Source organism: Sceloporus undulatus, chromosome 7, assembly GCF_019175285.1.
Source record: "Sceloporus undulatus isolate JIND9_A2432 ecotype Alabama chromosome 7, SceUnd_v1.1, whole genome shotgun sequence".
Classification (NCBI taxonomy): domain Eukaryota; kingdom Metazoa; phylum Chordata; class Lepidosauria; order Squamata; family Phrynosomatidae; genus Sceloporus; species Sceloporus undulatus.
In genome coordinates, this window is record NC_056528.1 from 30,830,222 (window position 1) to 30,854,430 (window position 24,209).

The window sequence follows — 24,209 nt, forward strand, 5'->3', positions numbered from 1 at the left end:
GTGCTCCAACCTGGCCCAGGTGAGAAGGCCGTCCTTTTGGAGGGCCACCTCCACCTTGGAAGGCAACATGGTCACAAAGCTCTTCTGCACATTGATCACCTGAGGAAGCAGAATGCATCAGATCAGGACCAAAGAAGCAGCTTGGAAATGCAGGAATGGGTTTGGGACTCCAACCCCCACCGTCCACAAGCCAGCCAGCTCCCAGCATTAGGGTTCCCATGTCTCAAGTGATTATAGGGACATTAGGCGATTATATGGGAATTAGGGTTCAGATGCATTTGGTGGAATAGAAAGCCAGGGGCAGACATATATGCCATTAGTGTTCGAGAACAGCATTTGAACAGACATTCTCACACACTAATGGCATATATAGGTCTGTCCCTGGTTTCCATTCCACTACATGCATCTGAAGAAATAGACCAAAGTCTAGGAAAGCCCATGCTGCCAACTTCTTTCTTTCCGTGAGTCTCAAAGGTGCCGCAAGATCTCTCTACTACGTACTGATTCCACAGACTTAAGAAAGGCAAATGGGAACTTACCCCCCAGAGCTCCATCTCTGCCTGGAAAACCTTATCTCCTTCAAAGACGATGCGGATGTCCACCTGCAAGAGGAGGGGATTCATAGTATCCTAATCTGGAAGGGATTGCAAAGGCCATCTGGTCCAACACTGCCCTCCCTCCTTACCCTGGTGCGGTTGGCTTTGACTGAACTGAGCTCCGGCCGAGGGCTCTTGGCGTAAACGGTGACCACCACTTGGCCACCGGTTTGGTGCCAGTCCTGCCGGCAAGTGACCAGCTTCTTGTCTTGCTGCTGGAGAAAATGGCAAGGAAAGAGGTCATCCACCTACCCCAGGGAAAGCTGGCATCTTTGGTTGGCGCAAAAGAGAAGAGTCCTCCCACATCCATGTAAACCCACTGGGTGACCCTGGGCAAGTCACACTCTCTCAGCCTCAGAGGATGACCGTGGCAAACCCCCTCCGAAGAAGACGGCCAAGAAAACCCCACAACGGGGCCGCCATAAATCAGAACTAACCCAAAGGCACACAAAAGCAGCAGCAATGCTTTAATCATGGCTGATTGTCCATTTATCCTGCTGAATGATATCGCAGGAGGGTGATGTCTCCTTGAAAAATCACTTGTGTATTATTATTATTATTATTATTATTATTACATTTTATTTATAAAGTGCTGTAAGTTTTCAGAGATTCCCAAACTCTGGCCTTCTGGATGTTTTAGACTTCAGTTCCCAGAATCCCAGACTACAAACCAAGATGGCAGAGGCTTGCTTCTGGGGGCTGAGGTCCGAAACACCTGGAAGGCCAGAGTTTGGGAATCATTGCATTAGAGCAGTGGGTCCCACCATTTGGTCCTCCAGATTTTTTAGACTTCAGTTCCCAGAAGCCCCAGCCAGGTTGGCCAATTGTTAAGAATTCTGGGACCTGAAGTCCAAAACACCTGGAGGACCAAATTTGGGAATCACTGCATGAGAGTATGAAGTTGCAAGGAGCCATTTTCCGGTCCTGAGATGGTTCTGATGCGGCAACCCCAATAATTCCCCCAAATAAACATGTGTTAGTGCCAGTCCCAGAGGAGGCATCCTCACCTGCTTCTTCGCCCAAATGTGCCTCCCTCGGCTGCATCCTTTCTGCTCCAGGAATGCAGTGAAGTCCGTGGTTTTAATGCCACAGCAGCTCCAGTATTTCATGCTGGGTTGGGAAGAAGAAGAAGGAGGAACCAGGAGGAAAACAGAGAGACAAGAATGAAAACTTCCAAAAGGCTGGGCTCCGACTTCCTCCAGGTTATATGGATTCCAGGTGGCTAAATGTGAGCACTGCCCTCCAAAGAAGAATTCTTTCTCCCTCCCCATGAAACTCTCCTTCAGTCCCCAAATTCCTAGCATCGCAGAAACTTAAAAATGTCAGTCAAGCTTTTTAGAAATAAGACTTTAGATATCCAAAGAAAAAGGGGGAAGGCAAAGGGGGCATCTGCACTGTATAAATACTGAGGTGTTGGCACTGCTTTGGCTGCTAGGACTCCATCCTACAAAATCCATCCTGGGATTCTTCTGAGGCTGGCATGTGCCATTCTCAGAGCTCCAGCTAGGTTTCCCCAACTGCATCCTCCTCCCATTGTAATTCAAAGTATTTTGGAGTGGCCTGGTCTTATGGGAGGCAAAACCCATTTGCTTTGCAAAAGGGCTGGTGGGGATGTCCAAATTCTGGAGATGCGGCAATGCTATAAAAAGGCAGATCATTCGCCCTGACAGATGGAGATCTGTGTCTCCATTATTTTGAGGGGACCAGAGAAACTAGACATTTTGGGGGAAAGTCGATGTGTGTTCTTACCCTTCGTGGAAAACAGGCACCCCAGGATGGAAAACGCAGGTTTCCATGTTGCTCTCCTCACCTTGATAGGTCTGAAAGACATGCATTGCGGGGCAAAAAGATCAGCCAAACAGACCAGGAGGGCATGGACCAAACCAGCTTAAGGGCCCCATTACTCTTGTCCTGCAAGCATTGCCCCCTTAGTTCCTTTCCATGCTTCCTTCCACCCTCAAAATTCTCCAATGCTGACTGGGGGATGCTGGGAGTTGTGATCCAAGATCGAGTTCTGATTTAAGTGCAGGAGAGAAAGTCCTCCAGTTAGTAAAGCAAGAATTGGGAGGGGGGCACAGAGGAGATATAAGCGAGACTCACAGCTTTGCATCCAGAGTTCTTGCAGCTGGTGCCAACGGTCACTTCTGGGGCTGACCCTAAGAGACGTCCGAAGAGAAACAGCGGCCAGGTTTCCCCTTGAGAGCTTGGCTGATAGCACAGAGACCTGCAGACCCACCGGTCTCTAGGCCCCTTGCCCACCCACTTGCCGTTGGCACGACCCAGAGGGCTCTCACCTGCCTCTGCAGAGCCATGCACCGGAGATTCCTCCTTAGCGGTCAAGTCCAGCTTACCCAGGGCTTGTTCCAAGGTTTTGGACACCTTGACCGGCAGGAGCTGCTTGGGTTCGTCTGAACTGGAGGGGAACGAGAGCAAAATAGTAAAGCTATGCTCTGTGCCAGTCTTCATGGATGCCAGGAGAAAACCATGCCTCACCTGGGCCTCTCGCGCTCCATCATCTCTGCCGACTTTGGCCCTTGGACAATGATTTCCGTGGCCATCTTGACCTTCGACTCGTTCAAAGCCTCCTCCGGCTCTGGAGGCTTCTCATTGCTGTGATAGCCTTTGGTACAGCCCTATGGGGACACAAAATGCACACCTGTACCTGGCCTCAGCCCCAAGCATCTGATGCCACCCGCTTTATGCCTCCGGAGGACATTTCAGTTTCCCAGCAAAGAAAACGCTCTTCTCACAGATCTGCAGAAGCTCAAAGGCAAGGCAGGTGGCCATCACCACCCCAAGTAACACTGGCCATGCGTGGTCATCATTTGCAACCATGGCCATCAGGGTAGCCCTCATCACTCTATGAAACAGTGCATGCCTGAATAACAATGGGAGCGCATCACGTACCTTTATGGAAAGGAACTCGGAGAAGTCGGTGGTGCGCTTCTTGCAACAAGACCAGCCCTGGGTGCGATGGAGCAGACCATTAATTCTCCCTTCCACAAACACAGGAGCCCACACACAAACAGAAATGGCATTCAGGTTGCCATGGTTCAGGCTACAAATAGACATCTGAGCCTGATGACCAGCAGAGGAGAGATGCACAACATTTCACAAACAGATCAATTATATATGAAAGACCAAGAGAGACACCAATCATGCTTGTATCTATATGATGGTGAATTGGGTTCGTCCATCAGTGGAGGGGAAGTTACTTTTTGGATTACGTCTTCCGAATCTCCCAGCCAGGCTGAGAATTGTAGACCAAAATAAATATTAAAATGCACAAATGCACACTATCTGCTGGTTTTTCTTGGTTTATCCCAAAGCATTTTGGATTGGAGTATATGTATATGCCCTCAAGTCAATTGTTGACTGATGGAGACCCTATGAATTTCACAGGGTTTCCTTAAGCAAGGAATCTTCTGCCAGTTCCTTCCTCAGAAACAGAGCCTATGGCACTTGGCATTTCTTGGCCGTCTCCCATGCAAGTACTAACCGAAGCTGACCCTGGTTAGCTTCTAAGATCAGGTTGGATCCGATGGTGCCTTGAGGGTATTTCCAGACAAAATGCAAACACCAAATGCATTTCGGAGCAGCCAGCCAGTTTGCCAGGTTAGTACCATTTCAGGCCAAAACCCAAACCTAAGGGATGTCATTGAGCACAATGCATTGAACATCAACTTCTGCTGCTTCTTGCAACACGACCAGCCCTGGGTGCAACAGAGCAGACCATTAATTCTCCCCTTTCACAAACATGGCATCCAAAGGCATTTCTAAAAAGCAAATCCAACCAAGCATCTTGCCTGCCCAAAATTCACCTTCAAAGCATCGTGGAAGATGGGGAAACCAGGATGATGGAGGCAGGCATCTGGAAGAGACAGAAAGAGACGGAGATGAAGACACAGCCATAGAGGAACTAACACCGTCCTTCCCTCCCATTCCCACCCTTCAATCCCATCTTTACTTTCTTTCCTGGTAATTCTCCCTTAATTTTTCCTTCCAGTTACTTTGGATTCCCCCCGTCCCTCTGAATTTTAAGGAAATTTTCCAAATATATATTCATTTTTATTTTTATTTTGCCCCAGATCAACCTGGCCCCTGAAAGAAAGGCAAAGGCCTGCAGCTTACACTTCTTTATGCTGTCTTTTGCAGACTGACTGTGCAGGTCTGGCAGAAACCCCACAGGGAAATAACAACAACAACAACAACGTATATCCCACCTCTCCAAGCAGATTGAAGCGGCTAACAATAATAAAACAACATTAAAATAGAGTAAAACATCATAAAGGTCTCTCTCCATCCCAATGCTGGGAGAGGCACGATCTGTTGACCTGCCTGTCAGTCAGTTCACGAAGGCACAGTTCATGAAGACAATGTTATACACACTTATAATAATATAATAAAAATAATAAAAACTTTATTTTCACCCTGCCTCTCCGTCAGAAAGACGATCGTTACAACTGCAGGCAAAGGGATCTTGTAGCACTGCGTGAAAGATGTTGTAGCAGAAGCTTTCGTAGACTTGGTCCACATGCATCTAAGAAATAAACCTCCCATAAGTCTACAAAAGCTTATGCTACAACTTCGTCCGCTCATCTCAAAGATGCTGCAAGATCCCTTTGCGGACGGATATTCCAGACTAACATGGCTGTGTCTCTGAATTACATAACTCTGTGTGTCTAGGGTGCCTCTGCTGATCCATGTGCAATGCCTCCTTTTGCAAAGTCTGGGGCCGGTGGGGGATTCTGGGGGTGCAGACAAGGGCACTCATGCATTGCCCACCTGGATCCTGGTGCCAACTCACCCGGGGCATTCGTCTCTGGCTCAAACTTCTGCCCGCAGCTCCTGTTGTAGCACAGCAAAGCCATATCTCTCGATGGTCTCTGGCTCAGACTTGTTTTCCCTCGTTGCTGCTTCAGGGCTGGACACAAAATGAGGCTTGGCTATGTTTAGCAGCAGTAGCAGCCGGCAGCCGAGGGAGGCCCTGCAACTGGAGCCAGACCCAAAGATGGACATGCACCCACCAGCGTCAAACGCAGCGTCAAATGCAGCTGCCATGTGTGGGGAATGCATCTCATGGGGACAGAATGGGTGTCATATTGAGGAGGGAACAAGCTTGCTTTCTGCTGCTCCAGAGACTAGGACCCAATGGAGCCATGGATGCAAGCTCCAGGAGAAGAGATTCCAGCTCGACATTCGGAGGAACTTCCTGACGGTAAAAGAGCTGTTCAACAGTGGAAGATGCAGCTTTGGAAAGCGGTGGAATCTCCTTCCTTGGAGGTCTTTAAGCAGAGGCTGTCAATGGGGATGCTTTGATGGAGGGTTCCTGCATGGCAGAATGGGGCTGGACTGGATGGCCCTTGGGGTCTCTCTCAACTCTATGATTCTATGATATGTCCATATGTTCGGCATTGTTTTCCACATCTAGGATGCTCAGACAAGCCACTTTTCTCCTCCTCCTCCTCCTCAGCCCTGCATTTCAGATTTAAAACCCATCTCTGTAGGGAGTTGGAAGGAAACCCTAAAGGCCATCTAACCCAAGCCTTGCTCCTCAAAACCTCACAGCAAAGGCAACCCAAAAAAATGGACAGCCAATCTTTTCTTCCTCTTCTTTTTTTAAAGTTTTATTAATAATTAAAGCAATGATTGGCAAAAAAATAGTTGCGATCATCTGTTCAAGTACAAATAGCCCCATTTAGACATGTCCATATGATATGGCTTCCCAAAAGTTCAATTTGTGTCCACCAAGGAGGGGGTCTTTGGGGCTTCTGTTGAGAAAGAGTGCCCCAGAGTCTGTCTCCCATCATCCCCACCCCAAAGACGGACCCTCTGGGCCCAGAAAGCCCCACTTGCTTTCTCTTAATCCCAGAACAGGACTGTCCTCCTTGCAAAGTATTGGCTACAGCAATTGAGTCTGAAGACGCATCCCAGTCTCTCTCTGCCCTTCCATCCTGCATTCGAATCCTGATTCTCCACCGGCTTCAGGTCGCTCTTTCTGCCAGGCCAGTCAGTTTTCTCTGCGTCATTTCATAGGCGAGGAAGAGGGCACCGTTCGAGGGTAATGCGCGGATCACCGTGGGCATCAGTCCGCAGTAAAGAGGCATGAACCCTGCAAGATTCAGAGAAAGAGAGAGGATTTTTACTACTTTCCTCAGTTCCAAAGGCGACCCAACTTTGCTGAGTAGATGCTTGGACCAACAAAGATTCAGATCGTGAAAATCAATTAGGAAACATCAGGTAAGGTAGTGGATCAGAACAGTGTAGTGGTTGGAGCAGCATCTTCTTATAAGAACATTAATGATTCATGTTTTTTAAAATGATAACTGTATTGCAGTTTTGACATTTTTATTTGCATGGTTTGATAAATTGTATTAGTTTGAAACGGTCAGAAGACCAATTCAATAAATCGTTCATCTGTGTAATATAAAAAGGGCCCACCTTCTGTCCGCAGGATGTTGAAGAAGGAGATCAGGAAGCCATCTTGCCGCCCGGCCATGGACAACACTTGAATCCGTGACTTGACTGAGTCAATTGGATAGACGGCCAGCCAGAACGCTGCACCGCCAATGCCTCCGCTCACGGTTACAGGGAGCGCGCCTGCAAGGAGACGGCGATGGGGGATCAGTGCCGTCCCCCCATGTGGAAACATGCAAACAACCATTGCTGGGAAGCGCATGCCACCCAAAAGCTTTGGATGGATGCAAGGCCTCCTGAGATCCTCCAACAGAACCTGGGTTTGCGCAGTGGCCACTAGCAGCCCCCATATCAGTGGGGCAGTGGGTCCAACAAAGTTTGTGCTGAAAGAAACTATCCAGGCACTATAATGTTGGACAGCCCCTTTCAAGTTTAGTCTGAAAGGAAGTGGGACAACTTTGGAGCCAGGGGCCTCCAACCCCTACGGTTTGCATTAACCCACCTGAGACCCCGATAACCTCTACTTTAGCCATAGATCAGCCACAATAACAGCTAGACGTCATGTTGCATCACTTCCAGTTGTCCATTTGGGGAAAGGGGGGTTGCCCTTTAAAACTGTAATTCTATTTTAATGCTCACTTTTTGCAAGTTTTTAATTGTATGTACTGTGCTTTGAAACTGCGAGCCGCTTTGGGTCCCAGTTTTTGGGAGGGAAGTGGGATATAAATAAATATAATCTCCCAGTATTGGGCCTCAATTCTGTTGAAAAGGGAGCACTCAGGAACACATCCATTGCCCCATCTTTCTTACCCAGGTCCTCCTTGGACTGTCCAGCCTGGAGGAAGAAGCTGCGGCTGACTTCGTAACCCCCAAAAAAGAAGAAATAGCCGGGCACCTCCCGCAGCCAGGTACTGGTCAACCCCTGGAAGAAGCCCAAGGGGCCCTCGGAGTGCAAAATGGCCTTCACTACTGCCCAGGTGGAGCTGGAAGGGGAAAAAGATCAGCAAATCCATGATGCACCCAGGATGCAGAGAAGAGAGTCGACTTCCTCCCCTCTGCTGACATACTTGAACCCAAGCCTCCCTGGCCAGAGGCAGTCTATCCCTGGGTACCTGCGGCTTGAGAGGGCTGTCTGTCCAGTGACCTTCATCTCGTGGAGGGCTTGCATCCGGCATTTCACCAGCTCCGTGGGGCAGAGGACCATGGAGGAGAAGACCGAGGAGAAGGAGCCGGCAATGGCACTGTGCAGGTCGCTGTCGTCCAAAAGAAGGCTTACTCAGAGGACAGCAAAGACTCCAGTCTACTTTCTCAGATGCATTCAGATATAATAATAATAATAATAATAATAATAATAATAATAATAATAATAATGATACTAATAATGTAGAGAGATCTTGTAGCACCTTTGAGACTCACTGAAATAAAGAAGTTGGCAGCATGACTTTCCATAGACTTAAGTCTCCTTCCTCAGATGCATTTAGACTGAAGCCTACTAAAAGTTCATGCTGCCAACTTTTTTATTTCAGTTAGTCTCAAAGGTGCTGCAAGATCTCTCTCTATACAATTGGTGTGAGATAAAGTCCTAAATGAAGCAGAGGAAGTGAAAGTGCAGAAAAACCGAGAAGCCGCACCTGAGCTCCAGGACGCTGCCCAGTCCGAAGAGCTGCCTGACCACCTCCTGGCAGAAGCCGTAGCAAGCAAAGAGGACGGCGTTCTCTGCCACGTTGGCCAGCAAAGCTGGGGTGGTGCCCTGGTAGAGCCCATACATGCCCTCCTGCCGGTAGGTCTTTACCGAACAGTCGAAGAAGCCCCGGTACATGGCCGGGAAGGTCTGCATCTTCACCTTGATGGTGTCAAAGGGCTGGCCGCTCACCACACACGCCACGCCGCCTGCAAGGAGGGCGCAAGGCATCACTGGCTGACATCGGAATAATGCCTGGCGCAACCAGATCCCCAAAGAAGCAAGATGGTGGGCTCTGTGCATGAACATTGGGGGTCACTGAAATGCTCATAGACCAGTTCCTGAGATGCTGGGATGGAAAGAAAACACTGGGTTCTACCTAGGATGCCAGGTCAGGACTATCCTGGGTCTGGGACACTGGGTCCTTCCTAGAACTATCCTGGTTCTAGGACACTGGGTCCTACTTAAGACATCAGATCAGGACTATCTTGGGTCTAGGACACTGGGTCCTACCTAGAACACCAGGTCAGGACTATCCTGGATCTAATCTGCACTGCAAAAATCATCCACTCTAAGTGCCCCCTCTAAGTGCCATGGCTCAGTGCTCTGGAATTCTGGGATCTGCAGTTTTGTGAGATATTGAGCTCCCCCCAGCCCTTCCTTCCCAGCTTACCTGCTGCCCCTGCAGTGAGGTCTATCAGCATTTGCACCACGGGGTGGATTTGGGAAGGTCCAGCAGCCATCTCAGGGGAGAAACAGGAGTCTTCACTGGGGAAAACAAATCATTGGCTTAACTTTATATCTTATCCTTTCTCCCAGCTGGGGAGTGCATAGACTGCCCCCTCTGAGGAAACCTGCCAAGAACACCCTCCTTATGGGTGCCGTAAGCGGGAAACGACTTGAAGGCGCACAACAAGCAAGAGCGACAGATAGAAATCCAGCAGATCAACCTTCTCTCCGCCATTGGCAGGCCCAGAGAGATGAAGGCTGATTCTTTTGCCCCTATTTATGAGCAAAAGGCAAAAATATATAATTCAGCATGCCTTCAGTGGCTGGAAAACATTTACTCTGAGTTTGCTAAAGGAAATCCTTGCAACTTGGAGGGGGATCTGTCTCGGGGCTGGCAGCTGGGCAGAAGCGAGAAAGGTCCAGCCGAAAGAGCTGGGTCAGCAGCAGGCCGCAGCCCCACGGGTCCATTCACCTCAGCTGCCTCCCCAAAGGCTGATAACAGGCTGGTCGTAAAAGGACTTCGGGGGAGAAATGATCAGGCGGGGACTGGAAAAACCATGATAAAAACCCGTCTGATCAGAGCAGGAGGGCAGTGGAGGAAAGGCTGCTCCAGGCTCTGCTGGCTGGGCCAATGTCCTCATAGACACAAAGGAGGACAAGGCAATGCAAAATGCAGGACGTTCGGCCAAAATGGAGCCAAAAGCACTTAACATAAATGCAAATACATGCTTCTTAGCCATGTTCCAAATGGAGGACGTTTTGCAATCCCTCCTGGACAGAAGGTTGAAACGTAGGGAAAAAGAGGACTCCTGGTCACCCTGACAGCACCCCCAAGAACAGAGGCTGCACCTGCACTGCAGAAATAATCCAGTTTGACACCACTTTAACTGTTGTGGCTCTGCGCTATGAAATCCTGGGAGCTGTAGTTTGCCACAGCACCAGAAAGCTCCAGACTAAGTATCTCACAGCTCCCAGGATTGAGTTGCACTGATCCATTTGCAGTTCAAGCAGTGCCAAACTGCATTAATTCCGCAGTACAGATGCAGCCCAAGATGTGTGCTGTGTGTCAGAGCTATTGGAATACAGCAACTGAACTCTGCTATTTGGTTCCTTCAGTGAAAATCCCAGCTGCCAAATGTTAAGGCCTGGGGGCTGAGTGCCAATTTACCGTATCTTACCTTACCTGCCCTTTTGCCTTGCCATCCTTTTTATCAATGATGTCTAATCGCAGCATGCGCTGAACACAATCGTGCTGCAGGATGCCATCAGGAAGCCTCTAGGCATTAATTCACAATGAAAAAACGATAGTACTTTGATCCCATTTAAACACCTTATGGAATCCTGGAATTGGTGGTTTTGTGCAATAGGTAGGCTTTATTGCCAGTGCACTCTTAAGTGTTGCACAAAACTATATATCCCAAGATCCCCTGGAATGGAGCCATAGCAGTTAACAGGAGTATCCAAGTGTTTTAATTTTGTAATGTGAAAGAGCCCGATGGTTTTGCATAGCTATGATCTGTATTGGTTCATATATACTGTTAGCTGCATCAAGTCTCATTACTGACAGGTGGGATATAAACCAATAATAATAGTTGTAATAACAGTAAGAACTGGTCTTCCAGTGTCCTAGTCCAATGGTCAAACCACTATGCCACATTAATATATGTGCCTATATATATCAGAGGTGCAAGCAAGATTCAGAAAAGGAAGAGGCATTAGGAATGACATTGGAAACACACAATGGTTAATAAAGCGCACTAAGGAATTCCAGAAGAAACTCAGCATGTGCTTTATAGACTATATGAAAGCCTTTGACTGCATAGATCATGAGAATCTATGCTTAAAGAAATGGGGGTGCCACTTATACATTTGATAGTCCTGGTGGGGAATCTGTACTTCGAACAAGAGGCAACTGTTCGAGCAGAATATGGAGAAACAGAATGGTTCCCAGTTGGCAAAGGAGCCAAGCAAGAGCGCATTGTATCACCCTACTTTTGTCAACTTGGATGCAGAAAATAGATGAAGTGCAGGTTCAGAAGGAGGAGGAATGAAGATGAGAGGAAGGAACATCAACAATCTTAAGATATGCAGATGACACCATATTACTGTTGGAAAATATCACAGAATTGGATCACTAAAGAAAGTCAAAGAAGAAAGTGCAAAGGCAGGTTTAATGCTGAACGTAAACAGCATTATAAATAGCGACTCTGGAGGCCATGCTCACATTCAATCTAGACAAGGAGACAATAGAAATAGTTAAAAAGATTTCCCATGCTTTGGAGCAGAACAGAGGCTGCAATCAAGAGATAAGAAGATGACTTGGAATGAGGGCAACTATGAAAAACAGAAGAGATACAACTCAGCATTGAAGTTAGGATTATCCAAGCCATTGTATTCACCATCATTACGAATGGATGGGAGAGCAGGACAGTGAAGAAAGTGGTAAAAAGAAAATCCATTGGTGCTGGAGAAGAGTGCGGAGGATCCCATGGACGGCCAAGACGACAAACAAATGGGTCCTGGAACAGACCAAGCCTGAAATCTCCAGGTTTGGGGCCCATTTCACACCCGAGGTCTGAACCTGGTCCCTTCAGCAGGCGACCCATCTGCTCTGCTCCTGTCCCAGAGCCTTCGCCTCTTGCACAGCTGCATACTTGCTCCTTTCCCCTGTAGCTTTCCTCCACCACCCACAGAACACAAAGCACGCTTGACATGCACAGAAAACCTTTGCCTCCCCCCCCCCCCCAAGGGAAGCCTGCCTTCCTGCACCCATTCCTTTGCCCCTGTTCTGGACCAGTCCGGCTAAGCTCCCTTGGATGCCTACCACCAAGCGGGGTTCTGGCGCCGGCAGCTCTGCAATGCGAGCACCTTCTGAATAGGAGCCGCTGGCGCACAATGAACTTTGAGCAGTGCCCTCCCGCACACCTTGTTTAGATAGGGCCCAGGTGCTGTCAGGAAGGGGCTCTCCAGTCTGGCTCTTATCTGGAATCATTGTACTGCAACAAGACAGCAGTCGCTGGATGCCTTCAGGCCAGAGGGAAGCGGTTCTGGAGGCGCCTGGCCAAGCCCTCCATAGAACTGGGAAGTCCAGCCACTCTCCCCCAACAAAGGAATGGAGGTTTCTCCTTTTGAACATATTGTATTGCGGAACAGAGGACACTTGACCCAAATCAGCATTTGGGTCAAGCTAGCCCAGTGTGGCACCAGTTTGAATGTTGGACACTGGAGGCTAGGGTTCGATTCTTGCTCAGGGAGACCTTGGGCAAGAAGTCACACACTCTCAGCCTCAGGGGAAGGCAACGGCAAACCTCCTCTGAACAACTCTTGCCAAGAAAGCCCCATGATACCGAAGTTGGAAAGGATTTGAGGGTACACAATAAAGGACAAGACTGGCCACTGGCTCTCCAAGGAGCCTTGCAGACTCATTCCTAGCCCTACCTGGAGAATCAGTCTTGCCTTCCCTCCTGGGGTCTCCCATCCATGTACAAATCAGCTGCAACACTGCATGGGTTTCCAAATCAGGCCCAGGAGCACAGGGCACTGACTGCTTCTGGTCGGTTTTTAACTTGTATGTTTTTTGTTTGTTTTTAAATTTTGCATTGGATTTAATACTTTTTTAAGGGGGGGAGGGCACCAGGGATTTTATATGTGCTGTATTTTTAACTTTGTTAGCTGCCCCGATTGTTCTCAGAGGGGCGGGATACAAATAAAATTATTATTATTATTATTATTATTATTATTATTATTATTATATTATACACAGGGACAGGATCCTGTCTTAGCTCTACCAGCCAATCCTTGGTATTTTCCATTCACAAACACAGCCATACCTCACTTGATAAAGCAGCTCCTTCTTTAAAAAGCAGTTTTTAAACCCACCCTCCCGTTGTCTTCTGTCTAGCTGGAAGCATCAGCATTGGGAAGACGGTGGAGGAGGGTTGGAAAAATACAGAATTTCAGTGTCAGGTTGCAGCACTTTGCCAGCAGCAAACAATGCAACTAAGCTTGAGCTGGGAAAGAAAGGGATTCTGGTGCAGCCAATCTATGGGTTTGTGCGCCTGGCTACAACAAGCAAAGGAAATAGTACTTGCCTCCAGAATCTCTTCTGAAGCCTGTTTGAAGAGCCAAACATAAAAGAGAGATTAACCTGCCTCACCAGTTGCCCCAGCATGTTAAAGTATAGAGCTGTACATCTGGCCAACAAAATGGGAATCACCAGAAAAGCAAAGACTGGCGAGACAAACAATAATCCCTAGATGGAGTTTGGAAGAAGCTTTCAGGCGGCCTCTAGTAGGCTCAAAATGTTTATTTATGCATGGCATATTTGACCTGGTTGTTTCATTTCACATGTGTCTATTGCCCATTTTGAATAAAAAATTGGCTAAGACATGATGAGCTACTCTTCTTTTGTGTTGGGTACAAACCTATCCATGCTCTCCCTGTCTTGTTAAAGTCATGATTCCCAGGAACACATCCACATAATTTACTGATCTATACCTGAACTGCAGGTTCAGTGCAACTTAAGATCCAAAATCAGATGCATTCAAGATGCTACATCCCTGGAGATCAGACTGTCTCCCTTCCATCAGAAGGTGGGGAAAACAGTGATTGACCACAAAGGCTTTAATACGAGATGATTAAAATGGTTCAAATTCTGTAGATAAGCTCAATTAGTTTTAGCTTCAACCTTCTACATGTTTTCATCTGCATCTTTTTATCCGTCTTAAAATTTTGTAAGCTGCCTTGAGACCCACTTCCAAGATACAAATGAAGCAAATATCATGACTGTTTTGATCCTGAAATAAGGGGCCACCCTTTTGCTTCTGCCTCCAGTCCAGTCCATCCACTTCCCTTCCACCTTCCAAATGAACTTAAATTAGCAAACCTTTGCAGACTCCCTTTCTCTGGAAGGAATAGCATGGGAAAGGAGAGGGTAGTACTGGGGCTACTTCATGTCTCCTTTCCTTGCAACAAGAACTGACGTATCAACAGTCCTGAGGAAGGAGGAGACCACTGGAGATGGGGAGGAAGATTTCCAAAGGGAAAGCCACCTTCTCCACTTTCAAGCGCACTGTGCATTCAGAGCGGGGTCTCCTGAGCTCACTGCCACCTGCGTACAACTCCTTATTCCCAGCTTGTTAGACTAATTTCTCGCTCTCAGATTGGTGACCTGAACAGGGAAAGACTTAGGAGCTTTGCAGGAGGCGGAGGAAAGGTCCTGCACAGGCAGCAGTGAGGACATCTTGAAGCCAAAGAGCCCTATGCCTTCTTCTCCGCAGGAGTGGGACTCTGGCGGCCATTTTCAAGAGAGGCAGAACGAGGGCCGCGGCAGCCTCTCCCTCTAGTGACCACAAGCCAGAAATGCACCAGCAGCCTAACAAACAGAGGAGACAGCACACAAGGTGAAAAAAGGCTTAAAATCCCTTTTAATAATGCATTCCTGGAACAATCTTTCAGATGAACTCAACCTGTTAGTGGACGATTACAGCTCAGGTTCACACGTAAAGAAAAAATGCCTCATACTTCTACACAAGACAGGCAAAGTTAGGGTTATACAAACAGTTGTCTTGTTTCAGTCTTCGACAGGAAACGTTTTCCTTTTCCATTCAATAGGTTTTGTACTTTTTTCTACCAGTAAAAAATGAGGGGGGGGGGGAAGAAAAGAAGGGTAACAACACATTGAATAATTCTCCCCAGATCACCAGCACCACCAACCACTACATGGCCCTCCAGTGAGCTACCAAAAAAGGAGGAGAAAAATGGTCCAGAGAAAGAAAAGTAAGAAGCTACAAATTTAAAAAAAACCTAACTCCCCCCCCAGCCCTCCCGCTCCCCTACATGATAAGCTCTTTGAGGCTACAGACATGTACTGTCCCCCCAGACCCTGCCCCGGTTCTCTGGAGAAGGCCTTTGGAGGCTGATGACGGCCAGTCGGCCATGGAGGGCTTGTGCTGAGGTGCCTGGGAATGGGAGAGACATCAGGGTCCTAAGCCTGGCCTCACACATACACACACACACACACACACACTACACAGCTATTTGAAGCCTCCTGGGATCCGCTTTCACATTGAGCTTTGCAGGAATGCACCTTGGGGTGTCGCCTAAACCCTGGACCAATCTGGCTGGGAGCCCCTTTGCCACAGCCAGGCCCCCGGGGCCCAAAGACAGCCCTGGGGGGGTCTTTCCAAGGAACCGCCAGGGCAACCCCCTCTCCCATTTTTAGTATCTGCGACGTTTATTGGGACCAAAATCCCCGCCAGGAGCTCCTCGGTTGAAGGCGGGTGTGCTTCCTCCCATAGTCCCGAGCCCTTCCATTGGAGTGGTCTGGCCAAAGCGGTCGGTGGGTGGCGGCGGAGTCTTGCATGGAAGAGGTTTGGAAAGGGAAGGAGAAAGCTCAGGTTAGAAACATTCTCTCAGGAACAACTGTGACCCACACTGTCTCCCACACCGTCTCCAGCCAGTCGCCCCATCTTGCCGTGCCAAGGGGCATGATGGGGAAACATCCAGGCCACAAGGCAATTTGGATAGTGGTAAGCAACTTGAGCAAGCTTGTGGGCCAATCCCCTTTCCCTGCTGGGACCCAACACTGGGCATTCCTTAGCAGAAAATGTGTTTAACTTAGAAAGAAAACCCAGCTTTGAACTGGAAGTTGAGCTCTGCTTGGTTTTACATTAGGTCACCAGCAAAAAGGGTAAATCCGTACCATTCCCATGGAACCGTCAGGAATCATTGGCCCAGGACCAGCAGCAGGTGGGGGTCCTGCTGGCACAGTGGTGCCTCCCATGGTCGCTCGGTTGTTCATGCCTATCGCACCTAGGAGAAGAAAAACCAAGGTGGACTCTTGTGGCACATCTGAAAGCCAAAACCAGGCCGTTTCCCCTCCTGATTTCTAGTGAGGAAATGACACTTACCTCCCATTCCCATCTGCCCCATTCGCATATCTGGTGGCTCCCTCTGGAAGACAGAAAGAGACACCTGCCTCAAGCAATGTCACTGGCACCATGTGTGTGTCCTTCCAGAAAGGCAACAGAAGCTTCCCTTCCCATGCACTGTAGAGCGTAAGAGGAGGGCAATCCCTGCCCCACAGCCCAAAGGGGGCTCCCTACCGCATCAGGGAAGGCGCCCTTGAATCCTTCTTGTCGCCTCATCATCTCCTCCTGCTGCCTCCTCATCTCTTCCTCGCGGCGCCTGCGTTCCTCCTCCTGCCTGAAAGGGAAGATTATACATGCCGCCTTGTCAGCTACAGAAACACAAGAAGATTCAGCCATGCTTAAGCACAGCCACTGCTCTCTCTGGAAGACAACCCGGCTAGTAACCTACGCCTTATACAGAATTACAAGGCACTTACATAGTGCTCAGACGCATGGTGGGCTGTCCAAGTTAAACAGGACCAAACCATCTTCTGCAGGAGGTAACATGGTGCTGAGTCCCTGCTAACCTTTTTTTCCCCCAAAACAGAACACCTCCACAATTACTGCTCAGTTAAGTTGAAAAGCCCTTTAACATGAAGTCTGAACTCCATATATTAGTCTAAGAATGAGAAGCCTTGGGTCCTTCTGATGCTTGAAACTTCAATACCCAAAAGCCCCAACCATCATGGTCAGTAGTAAAGCACTATGGAAGCTCTAGTTTGGTGGGACAAACATTCACCACATTTGGGTTAGCCAGTAGCAAACTCTACTACCAGGTAGAGCACTGGTAGGACCATTTAGTGCATGCAGTGGCTTCAGTGTAAGCTACAAGATATTCTTAGACTCCTATTGTGCACCATACTGATCACCAATGCTCCTGGCCTGTTCTCATACCAGGAGAGTCTTCCCCCATTCCCTGCTCACCTGAGTTCCAGCTGTTTGCGCTTCTGCACCTCCTGGTTATGCAACTCCTCCATTCTCCTCAGCTCTTCCTGGCGCCTCATTAAGTCTGGAAGAAGCATCAACAGACAAGCAGGTTAGTGTCCCTATATCGCTGGCTCAGTGCAAACGGCCAGAGGCTTGTCACCAAGAACAACTGGCCATTTGTGTTTTTTTGGTGGGACACCATTTCTCACCTTGCCTCATGAGCATGACTTGGTGCTCGTGGCGGGCTGCCTCCATCTCCATCTCCAGCTTCTCCCGGGCCTCCTTGATGTTGCGATCCACCTGGTCCTGCTGCTGCTTCTCCATCTCAATAAGGGCCTTCCAGCGCATGGCATACTCATACTCAAAGGATCCAGGCTGGGCAAAGCGGGGAGGCTGCTCACGCTCCCTGCAAAGGAAAGGTGAAAGAACTGAGTCACCCAGATGGGAGTGTGTGATCAGTGCAGGTCGTAGGACTGAAATTCACAGAGTTAGGGCTCTCTGAAAGAGCCAAGTGACACACAACTGGCCACATGGTTTTTCAAGAGCCTTTGTCTCATCTAAAAGGGTGCCCCTTTTTCTCCTCCATGCTCTCATACTTACTTGTGATATTGTTGGTTTTTGATGACCAGCTTTTCTGGCAGTCCCTCCTCATCGTCATACTGATCCATGGGCTCCACAGTCACCGGCCGAGGGAACCTGGAGGGAAAGGGGGGGGGAACCTAGCACGTCAAGCTTCTGGTGGTGTCCAACATTGCGCTGTTTTGTAGAACTGAGTGTCAGTGGTAGCCTTTGATTCAAAGTATACATTTGAACCCTCATGCAACCCAGGTAATGTAGGGCCCTTCTTTCTGTCTGTATCTGAAGGGGAATACTGCTGTTTCTTGGGGCCAATGAAGTGTCCAGGAGAAACGTGACAACTAAAAATCAGGACCATGAGACAACTCAGGATGGACCTAAAACTATGCTGTGGCCACTCATCTGTGCCAGTTTTTATTCAGTCTTGCTGGGAGGGGGACACCTTGCTGACTTGGTCCCAACAGTGGCCAGGTTCAGGCAGGTGGCACCAATGGTCACTGACCCAGTCTTCTAAGCAAAGCATCATACAGCCTGTGCTCTCAAGTAGCCAACAGCCAGAGAAAAGCCAAACGCCAAATGCCCAGGTCGCTGCCTTTCTCTCCTCCTGCTCTGCTGGTTCTCCTCAACACAGGCTACTCACCGCAAGTGATGAGCAAAATGCCACTGCGCTGCTATTTGGTTCTGTGGACGCAGGCAGAGAACATGGCTTGAGAGTCACAGCTACTGAAAGGCGTGCGCTCTCCACTGCCCCTGGCGGACTTCCCCCCCTTTTCTCCCTCCAACCAAGACTTACGTGGTGAGCAAGAAGGATCCCTCGCTGCATCTGTCCAGGGCTTTCCTAGCAGCTGGCTTTCCAGAAAACTCCACAATGCCTTTCCCTGATGGCCTGCCTCTGTCATCCACGATCACCACAGCCCTCTCCACTTGGCCAAACATGGAAAAGGCCTCCTCCAGGAGCTCATTGGACACAAACTGGGGCAGGTTCCGGACCGTCAGCGAGGCACTATGGCAGGCAAAGCGCACTCGCAGCTGCTTCCCACGCAGGGGCATGTTGTCCAGCTCCACCTTGGCAATTTCAGCCAGAGTCCGAGTCTCCTACAGACAGGAAGGAATAAAAACCCACAAACCCCATTAGAGGCCCACCACATCAGGCAGCATTCCTCAGTCCCTCTGGCGCAGCTGACCTGCCACATGGGGTCCTCAGTGCTTGACTGCTCACTCCCTGCTTTCAAGGAAGGATTTTTGGGGCTCAGTTAAGGCCTGGGGAAGACTGCATTCAAACAGCAACACCACCCTCAGCTTTGGAAGACAATTTTTGAGATTTGGAGGGGGAGAGTCAAAGGAGTGCCTGTAGCCTGTAGTCCAAGGAAGCTGACCATCACTGTTCCAGCGGGATGAGCAATCCTGCAGTCAACAGGAACAAATGCCCTCCTGAAGAGGCAAAGGCAGACTTCTTACAAAGTGCATGTTACAAAGGGGGAAAAACTATTGCCAGCTGTGGAGTCTGCTTTGTGTTTATCCTGTGATATTTTCCTTTTATAGCTGTATCTTTACGTTGTATGCTAGTCTTCATCTATCTGCATGTCTTTAGCAAATCCAGCATTCACACACCTTGAAATATACCATATGCCAGGTTCCCTTAACTACTCAAATCCATTTGCGTTAGCATTACAGACAGCACAACCTCCTCCAAACTGTAGGATAAGACTCCCCTAAAGCCACTCACCAGCCTGATAAAGCCAAAGCCTTTGTCCTTATGAATGAACACTTCGCCAGCCTTGCCATATTTTTCAAAGAGCTTCCTCATCTCTTCCTCTGTGATATCAGGGGGCAGGTTCCCCACAAACAGGCGACTCCTCTGGGTGAAGGTTTTTTCACCAGGTTTCCGGAAGTTCTTCAAGTCAATCGTCAGGCCTTCATCTGAGGGGAATAAGGTACAGAATCGCTCTACAAAATTGGGGGAACAAATGCCAAGTGTTAACACAATTCAGGAGTAAAGAGATCAGAAGATTAACCTAGTCTCCCAACACATCCAGCTTCCAAATATCTGAACAGTAGGTCAGCACAAACCAGCAAGAGGAAGAGCAGCCAGCAATCATCACAGAGGAACAACTGGGTAGCTGCCCAGCCAGGAGGAAGAAGGTGCTTATTCCAGCCTTTGCCCCGCACAGAGAAAGGAAAGTGCCTGCAGACTGGCAGTCAAAAGCCACCTTCAGGATGGCCAGAGCATCACAGCAGCTGGACGGAGAGGTCCAAGGCAGCAAGGATGACCAGCAGCACTTACATACATGATTGTACTAGAGAGAAAGCAAGTCGGCACACAGCAGCAGGCTGGGCATGGCACACGGCTCCTTAGACAGACAGCCTGCACGGTTACAGTTCTGAGAAGCAATTCAAGACAGGACCAAAAGACAAGGCCATTCTGCAAATGTACAGTCCTATATTTCAAGATGACCAGAAGCAAACCAGCCCAAAGCGCCAAATCAGTCTTACTGGGTGTTTGAAGGAGGTTACACATTGCTGGGATGAAGTGTGTGTGGGGAGGACCAAGCATTGCGACATGACCAAGTGTTCAAAACAGTCAGAAAGATTGCAGGGACAGAAGAAATATGAATCAAAGGCCAGATGGGGACAGAAAGCCACTGAGTGTTCATGAAGCCCAGAGAAAAAAAAAGAATGATCTTTGCTACCCACAAATGTGAAATATTTGCCCCAGAAGCTCAGCAAGCTAAGCAGCAAATCTCCATATTTACTCTCTTTGTTTAACTATGCTACATGTTAATGAATTCCTTCCATTTTAAAAAATTGTATGCTTAGACTACTAAAACCGAATCAGCAAACAACTCATGTCTTTGCCACATCAAGTATTGTAATCTTAGTTTGCAAAACAAAAAGAAAAAACATAAGATTTTTATTTATCGCTTTCGCTGAGACAGAAGTACCCCCCACTGAGAAGAGCCGAAGAGGGCAGAAACAGTATGCGGCAACTTTAGGAAGACATTTTATTGTTGCAATCCGCTTGGATTACGAGTGATTAAGCAGAATATAAATTATTATCATCATCACCTATTTGGCGTCTCAGAAACTTATACTATTCAGCACTAACTGACTAAAAGTTTGTACCAAAACAAAGATCAAGATCTGTTGCCTTTCTGGATTTCTCTGTGACATTCTTTCTGTGGCTCTAACCTATTTCTCACCAACCTCAGACTCTCAGGCCACAATGGCAAATGAAATCAAAACCTTCAGGGATTTTCTTTTCCTGCTTTTGGCAATGGAGGTGGTGGTGCTGCCCAGATACTATCTCAATAACACCTCAGCCTCAAGAAAGATGCAGACCTGTAATACCATCAGTTTTCTTCCCCTGTTTGATTTTAAAACTGTATCTGTCTGATGAAGATGTCCCCAGAGATCTTAAAAAGTGCATGTAATGTGTTTTTGTTGGCCTCATAATGCAGTCATGATCAACGGCCTACATCTAGTCACAAGGCAGCTGTGATGTCTTAGGCTGCCTACAGAGAACTACTCTACCTGGACCTAGCCTCCTTGAAGGCCACCAGGAAGGCTTGAGTTGGGTTTGCTGCACTGGGCACCCACACCTGGTTGGGAGTGCATCCCAAGCAATGCAAGGACCATTCCAAACTAACATGCAGCTGCTGCATTTATATGCGAGCGACAAGTGCCCAGTTGTGCTTTCTGTTCTGTACTCACATGCTAGGAAGGCACAACCAACCACAAATTCCCAGGGTGTGTGAATGGAGCATTAAAAATATAATCAATAATAACCATCTGTAACATCCTGCAACAGAAGACACACTCAAAGGTGAGCATCGAAGTCTCTGGAAGAAACAGAATGAGTGACCCCCCCCCATCACTATCTTTCAGATTGTGTTCCGAACAAAGGAGATGGAACCTGCGCTAAGGAAACCCTCACGAATTCCCCTGCCTCTCCCAGGCAAAGAACCAGGAACTCACTTTGGTTGTTGGCCTGCTGCCCGTTCGCTGGGCTCGGCTGCTGTTGCTGCTGCTGCAGCTGCTGCTGATGTTGCTGCTGGTGCTGCTGTTGATGCTGGTGCTGCTGCTGCTTCCTCGGAGTATGGTTTTGCTTCTCCATAGCGAAGCCTTTGTTGCCCTGCATCTTTAACCTGGGGAGAGAAAATGGTTGGAGAGCACCTTGATTAAAGTGGAGCATAGAAGGCAGTGTGCATGTTTTCCCCCCCATGAAGACCAGCAGCTCCCAAATCAATGGGGAATGAATCTGCTCTAACTTATCATTCAAATTTTAAAGGAATTACCCAGCATGTTGACTGGAAACCTCCAAAACAAGCTTAACAGTGTGGCTAGCTCACTTAAAATGTGACTGAAACCCAGATTCAGTGCCCCTCTGAGACACAGAATGAAGCATTCCTTGCACTTCCATACAGAGGAGTAGTGGGGAAGGCTCTGTACCTGGGAATACAACCAGAGTCGCACGGACCCTTTAAGGATCCCACAAGGTGACTACAGGCAGCAGGAGCTTTTAGGGACATGGACACCCCACAAATCCTCCCTTGCTCCCCCAAACCTTGGTGATGCAGAGACTGCTGTCTACAGGCAATTGGAAACATCTGACTTCCCTGTTGAAACAACTTCATTGGCTATCTACTTATTTCTATGCACAATTCAAGTTGTTAGTTATGACCTATGAAGCCCTCTAGTGCTAAGGTGCACACCATCCCATAAAATAAATTAAGCTACATAAAAACATATAGGTATGCATATACACTTGCTATACTTTTTTATATACTAGTAGAGTCTCCCTTATGCATAAATGTTCTGTATTTTGGATTTTATTTAAAAATGGAATTTGTGTGTATAGCTGGCCCTTCACATCCATGGGCTTCTTTTCCACGGATTCAACCATCCAAGGATTGAAATGTATACATTCTGAAGAGTAAGCCTTGATTTTGTCTAAGGAGCACCATTTTACTATGCTATTCCATATAACGGGATTTGAGGATCCGGGGTGTGTGTGTGTGTCCAAGAACCTCAGCAGATACAAAGGTCCCACTGTAGTAACAGTAATAATAATATCCTATTGTATATGATGGGACTTGAGCATCCATGGGTTTTGGTTTCCATGGGGTGGTGGTCCAAGTACCAAACCCCAGTAGATACCTAATGCGCACTGTAATAATAATACCCCATTGTATATAATGGGACTTGAGCAACCACAGATTTTAGCATCATCAGGGAGGGGTTTCCTGAAGCCAAACCCCACTGTATGTATATAATAAGACATCTTGGAGATGGGATTCTTTGGCGCATTTCCCTGATTTCCGGCTAAGGAGGCTCCACCTGTAATAACTGTTGTGTTAATTGCGACAATTACACCCCGCATGCCGAGTGGAGAGTCTAAAAGAGACTCCTTCAACCCACTGGGTAAATCCTATTTGTTGTTTGGGTCTACTACAACTAGGCCTCACAAAGAGCTGCGGATATAAACACACAAGGCTTTATACACAACACACAAGTCCACACAAAATTAAACTCAAAAGTTACAGACCTAGATCAAAGCCAAGGCATTTTTAATGAAGACAGGCTCTCTAAACCAGGCAGTCTTTCAGAAAGGGAGCTGGAGGGGAGCCTTGCGCTGATTTTAAGCGCTTTGGTCCTTTTAACGGCATTTCGTTCATTTAATGAGTGAGGAGGAGCTTTAATACTCTGTTTTAATGTCCGTTTCTGTACCTTTTAAAACCGCGTTATTCTTTTAAACTGAAAGGTGCTTTGAGTCCCAAGTTTGGGAAATAAGTGGGATTTGAAAGAGATGGTTCTTGGCTGAATCAAAAAGATTAAGAGAAGAGAAAGAAAAGAATGAAGAATAGCTTCCCATGATGGGAGTTTTGGGGGGGAAATGATGGTACAGTACTGTAGTAATAAAGCAAATAGTTTTTTGGGGGGGAAAGGACACAATACAGAAATAAGAGTTGAGAGATTTGATATTTGAATGACAGTTGAGGGAATCTTTTGCTCTCTTTGGAAACTATGAAACCCGGGAACTTGCAAGTTTATTCAGGCTTTTAAAACAGAAAGTCCTTTTCAAAGAGGGGCTGAAGGATGCTCTACTCTTTTCAAGAGCTTTGATCCTTTTAACTGCGTTTCATTCGTTTAATAAGTGTTTCAATTCTGCAAGAGCCCAGTTCAAGTTTAGTGTCCACTTCTGCACCTTTTTAATTTTATTACTGTTTTAAATTACAAGCCGCTTCTGAGCCCCGACTTTGGGGGGAAAGTGTGATGTTAATAATGATAATAATGTTAACAAACCAGGGTCACCTTCCTCTCCTCCTCCTGGAATAACCAATTCAAAAAGGATGTTGAGAAACTGGAGCCATG

General features: G+C 47.8%; 3 protein-coding genes across 5 annotated transcripts in view; all 3 read right to left on the reverse strand.

Annotated features, from left to right (window-relative positions):
- ITGB1BP2 (integrin subunit beta 1 binding protein 2) overlaps window positions 1-5,664 on the reverse strand; it is a 7,299-nt gene extending 1,635 nt beyond the window's left edge. Inside the window, exons 1-11 of the mRNA XM_042480070.1 lie at window positions 5,404-5,664; window positions 4,418-4,467; window positions 3,504-3,560; window positions 3,090-3,229; window positions 2,891-3,009; window positions 2,697-2,752; window positions 2,346-2,416; window positions 1,604-1,706; window positions 686-811; window positions 540-602; window positions 5-99 (exon numbers count right to left, since the gene is read on the reverse strand). Of these exons, the coding sequence (XP_042336004.1) occupies window positions 5-99; window positions 540-602; window positions 686-811; window positions 1,604-1,706; window positions 2,346-2,416; window positions 2,697-2,752; window positions 2,891-3,009; window positions 3,090-3,229; window positions 3,504-3,560; window positions 4,418-4,467; window positions 5,404-5,467 (944 nt within the window). The 5' untranslated portion in view covers window positions 5,468-5,664. The remainder of the gene's footprint in view (window positions 1-4; window positions 100-539; window positions 603-685; window positions 812-1,603; window positions 1,707-2,345; window positions 2,417-2,696; window positions 2,753-2,890; window positions 3,010-3,089; window positions 3,230-3,503; window positions 3,561-4,417; window positions 4,468-5,403) is intronic.
- A 520-nt stretch (window positions 5,665-6,184) lies between these two features.
- Window positions 6,185-11,871, reverse strand: LOC121936043 (mitochondrial ornithine transporter 1-like). Of its 2 annotated transcripts, XM_042477814.1 has the most exons (6): window positions 9,368-11,871; window positions 8,645-8,903; window positions 8,126-8,266; window positions 7,824-7,996; window positions 7,038-7,196; window positions 6,185-6,708 (listed from the first exon to the last, which is right to left on the reverse strand). In XM_042477814.1, the coding sequence occupies exons 1-6, from the start codon at window positions 9,435-9,437 to the stop codon at window positions 6,581-6,583; spliced, it is 930 nt and encodes a 309-aa protein (XP_042333748.1). In that variant the 5' UTR covers window positions 9,438-11,871; the 3' UTR covers window positions 6,185-6,580. The 2 variants fall into 2 exon arrangements, with proteins under 2 accessions (XP_042333748.1, XP_042333747.1); XM_042477813.1 differs by having other exon boundaries at window positions 8,645-11,871.
- A 2,955-nt stretch (window positions 11,872-14,826) lies between these two features.
- NONO (non-POU domain containing octamer binding) lies at window positions 14,827-23,731 on the reverse strand. Of its 2 annotated transcripts, none has more exons than XM_042479147.1 (10): window positions 21,813-23,731; window positions 19,564-19,757; window positions 18,631-18,932; window positions 17,862-17,957; window positions 17,471-17,667; window positions 17,259-17,343; window positions 16,530-16,629; window positions 16,335-16,377; window positions 16,127-16,236; window positions 14,827-15,780 (listed from the first exon to the last, which is right to left on the reverse strand). In XM_042479147.1, exons 1-10 carry the CDS (start codon window positions 22,057-22,059, stop codon window positions 15,643-15,645), a joined length of 1,512 nt encoding a protein of 503 aa, XP_042335081.1. In that variant the 5' UTR covers window positions 22,060-23,731; the 3' UTR covers window positions 14,827-15,642. The 2 variants fall into 2 exon arrangements, with proteins under 2 accessions (XP_042335081.1, XP_042335080.1); XM_042479146.1 differs by having other exon boundaries at window positions 19,564-19,784.
- Between the last annotated feature and the right edge of the window lie 478 nt (window positions 23,732-24,209).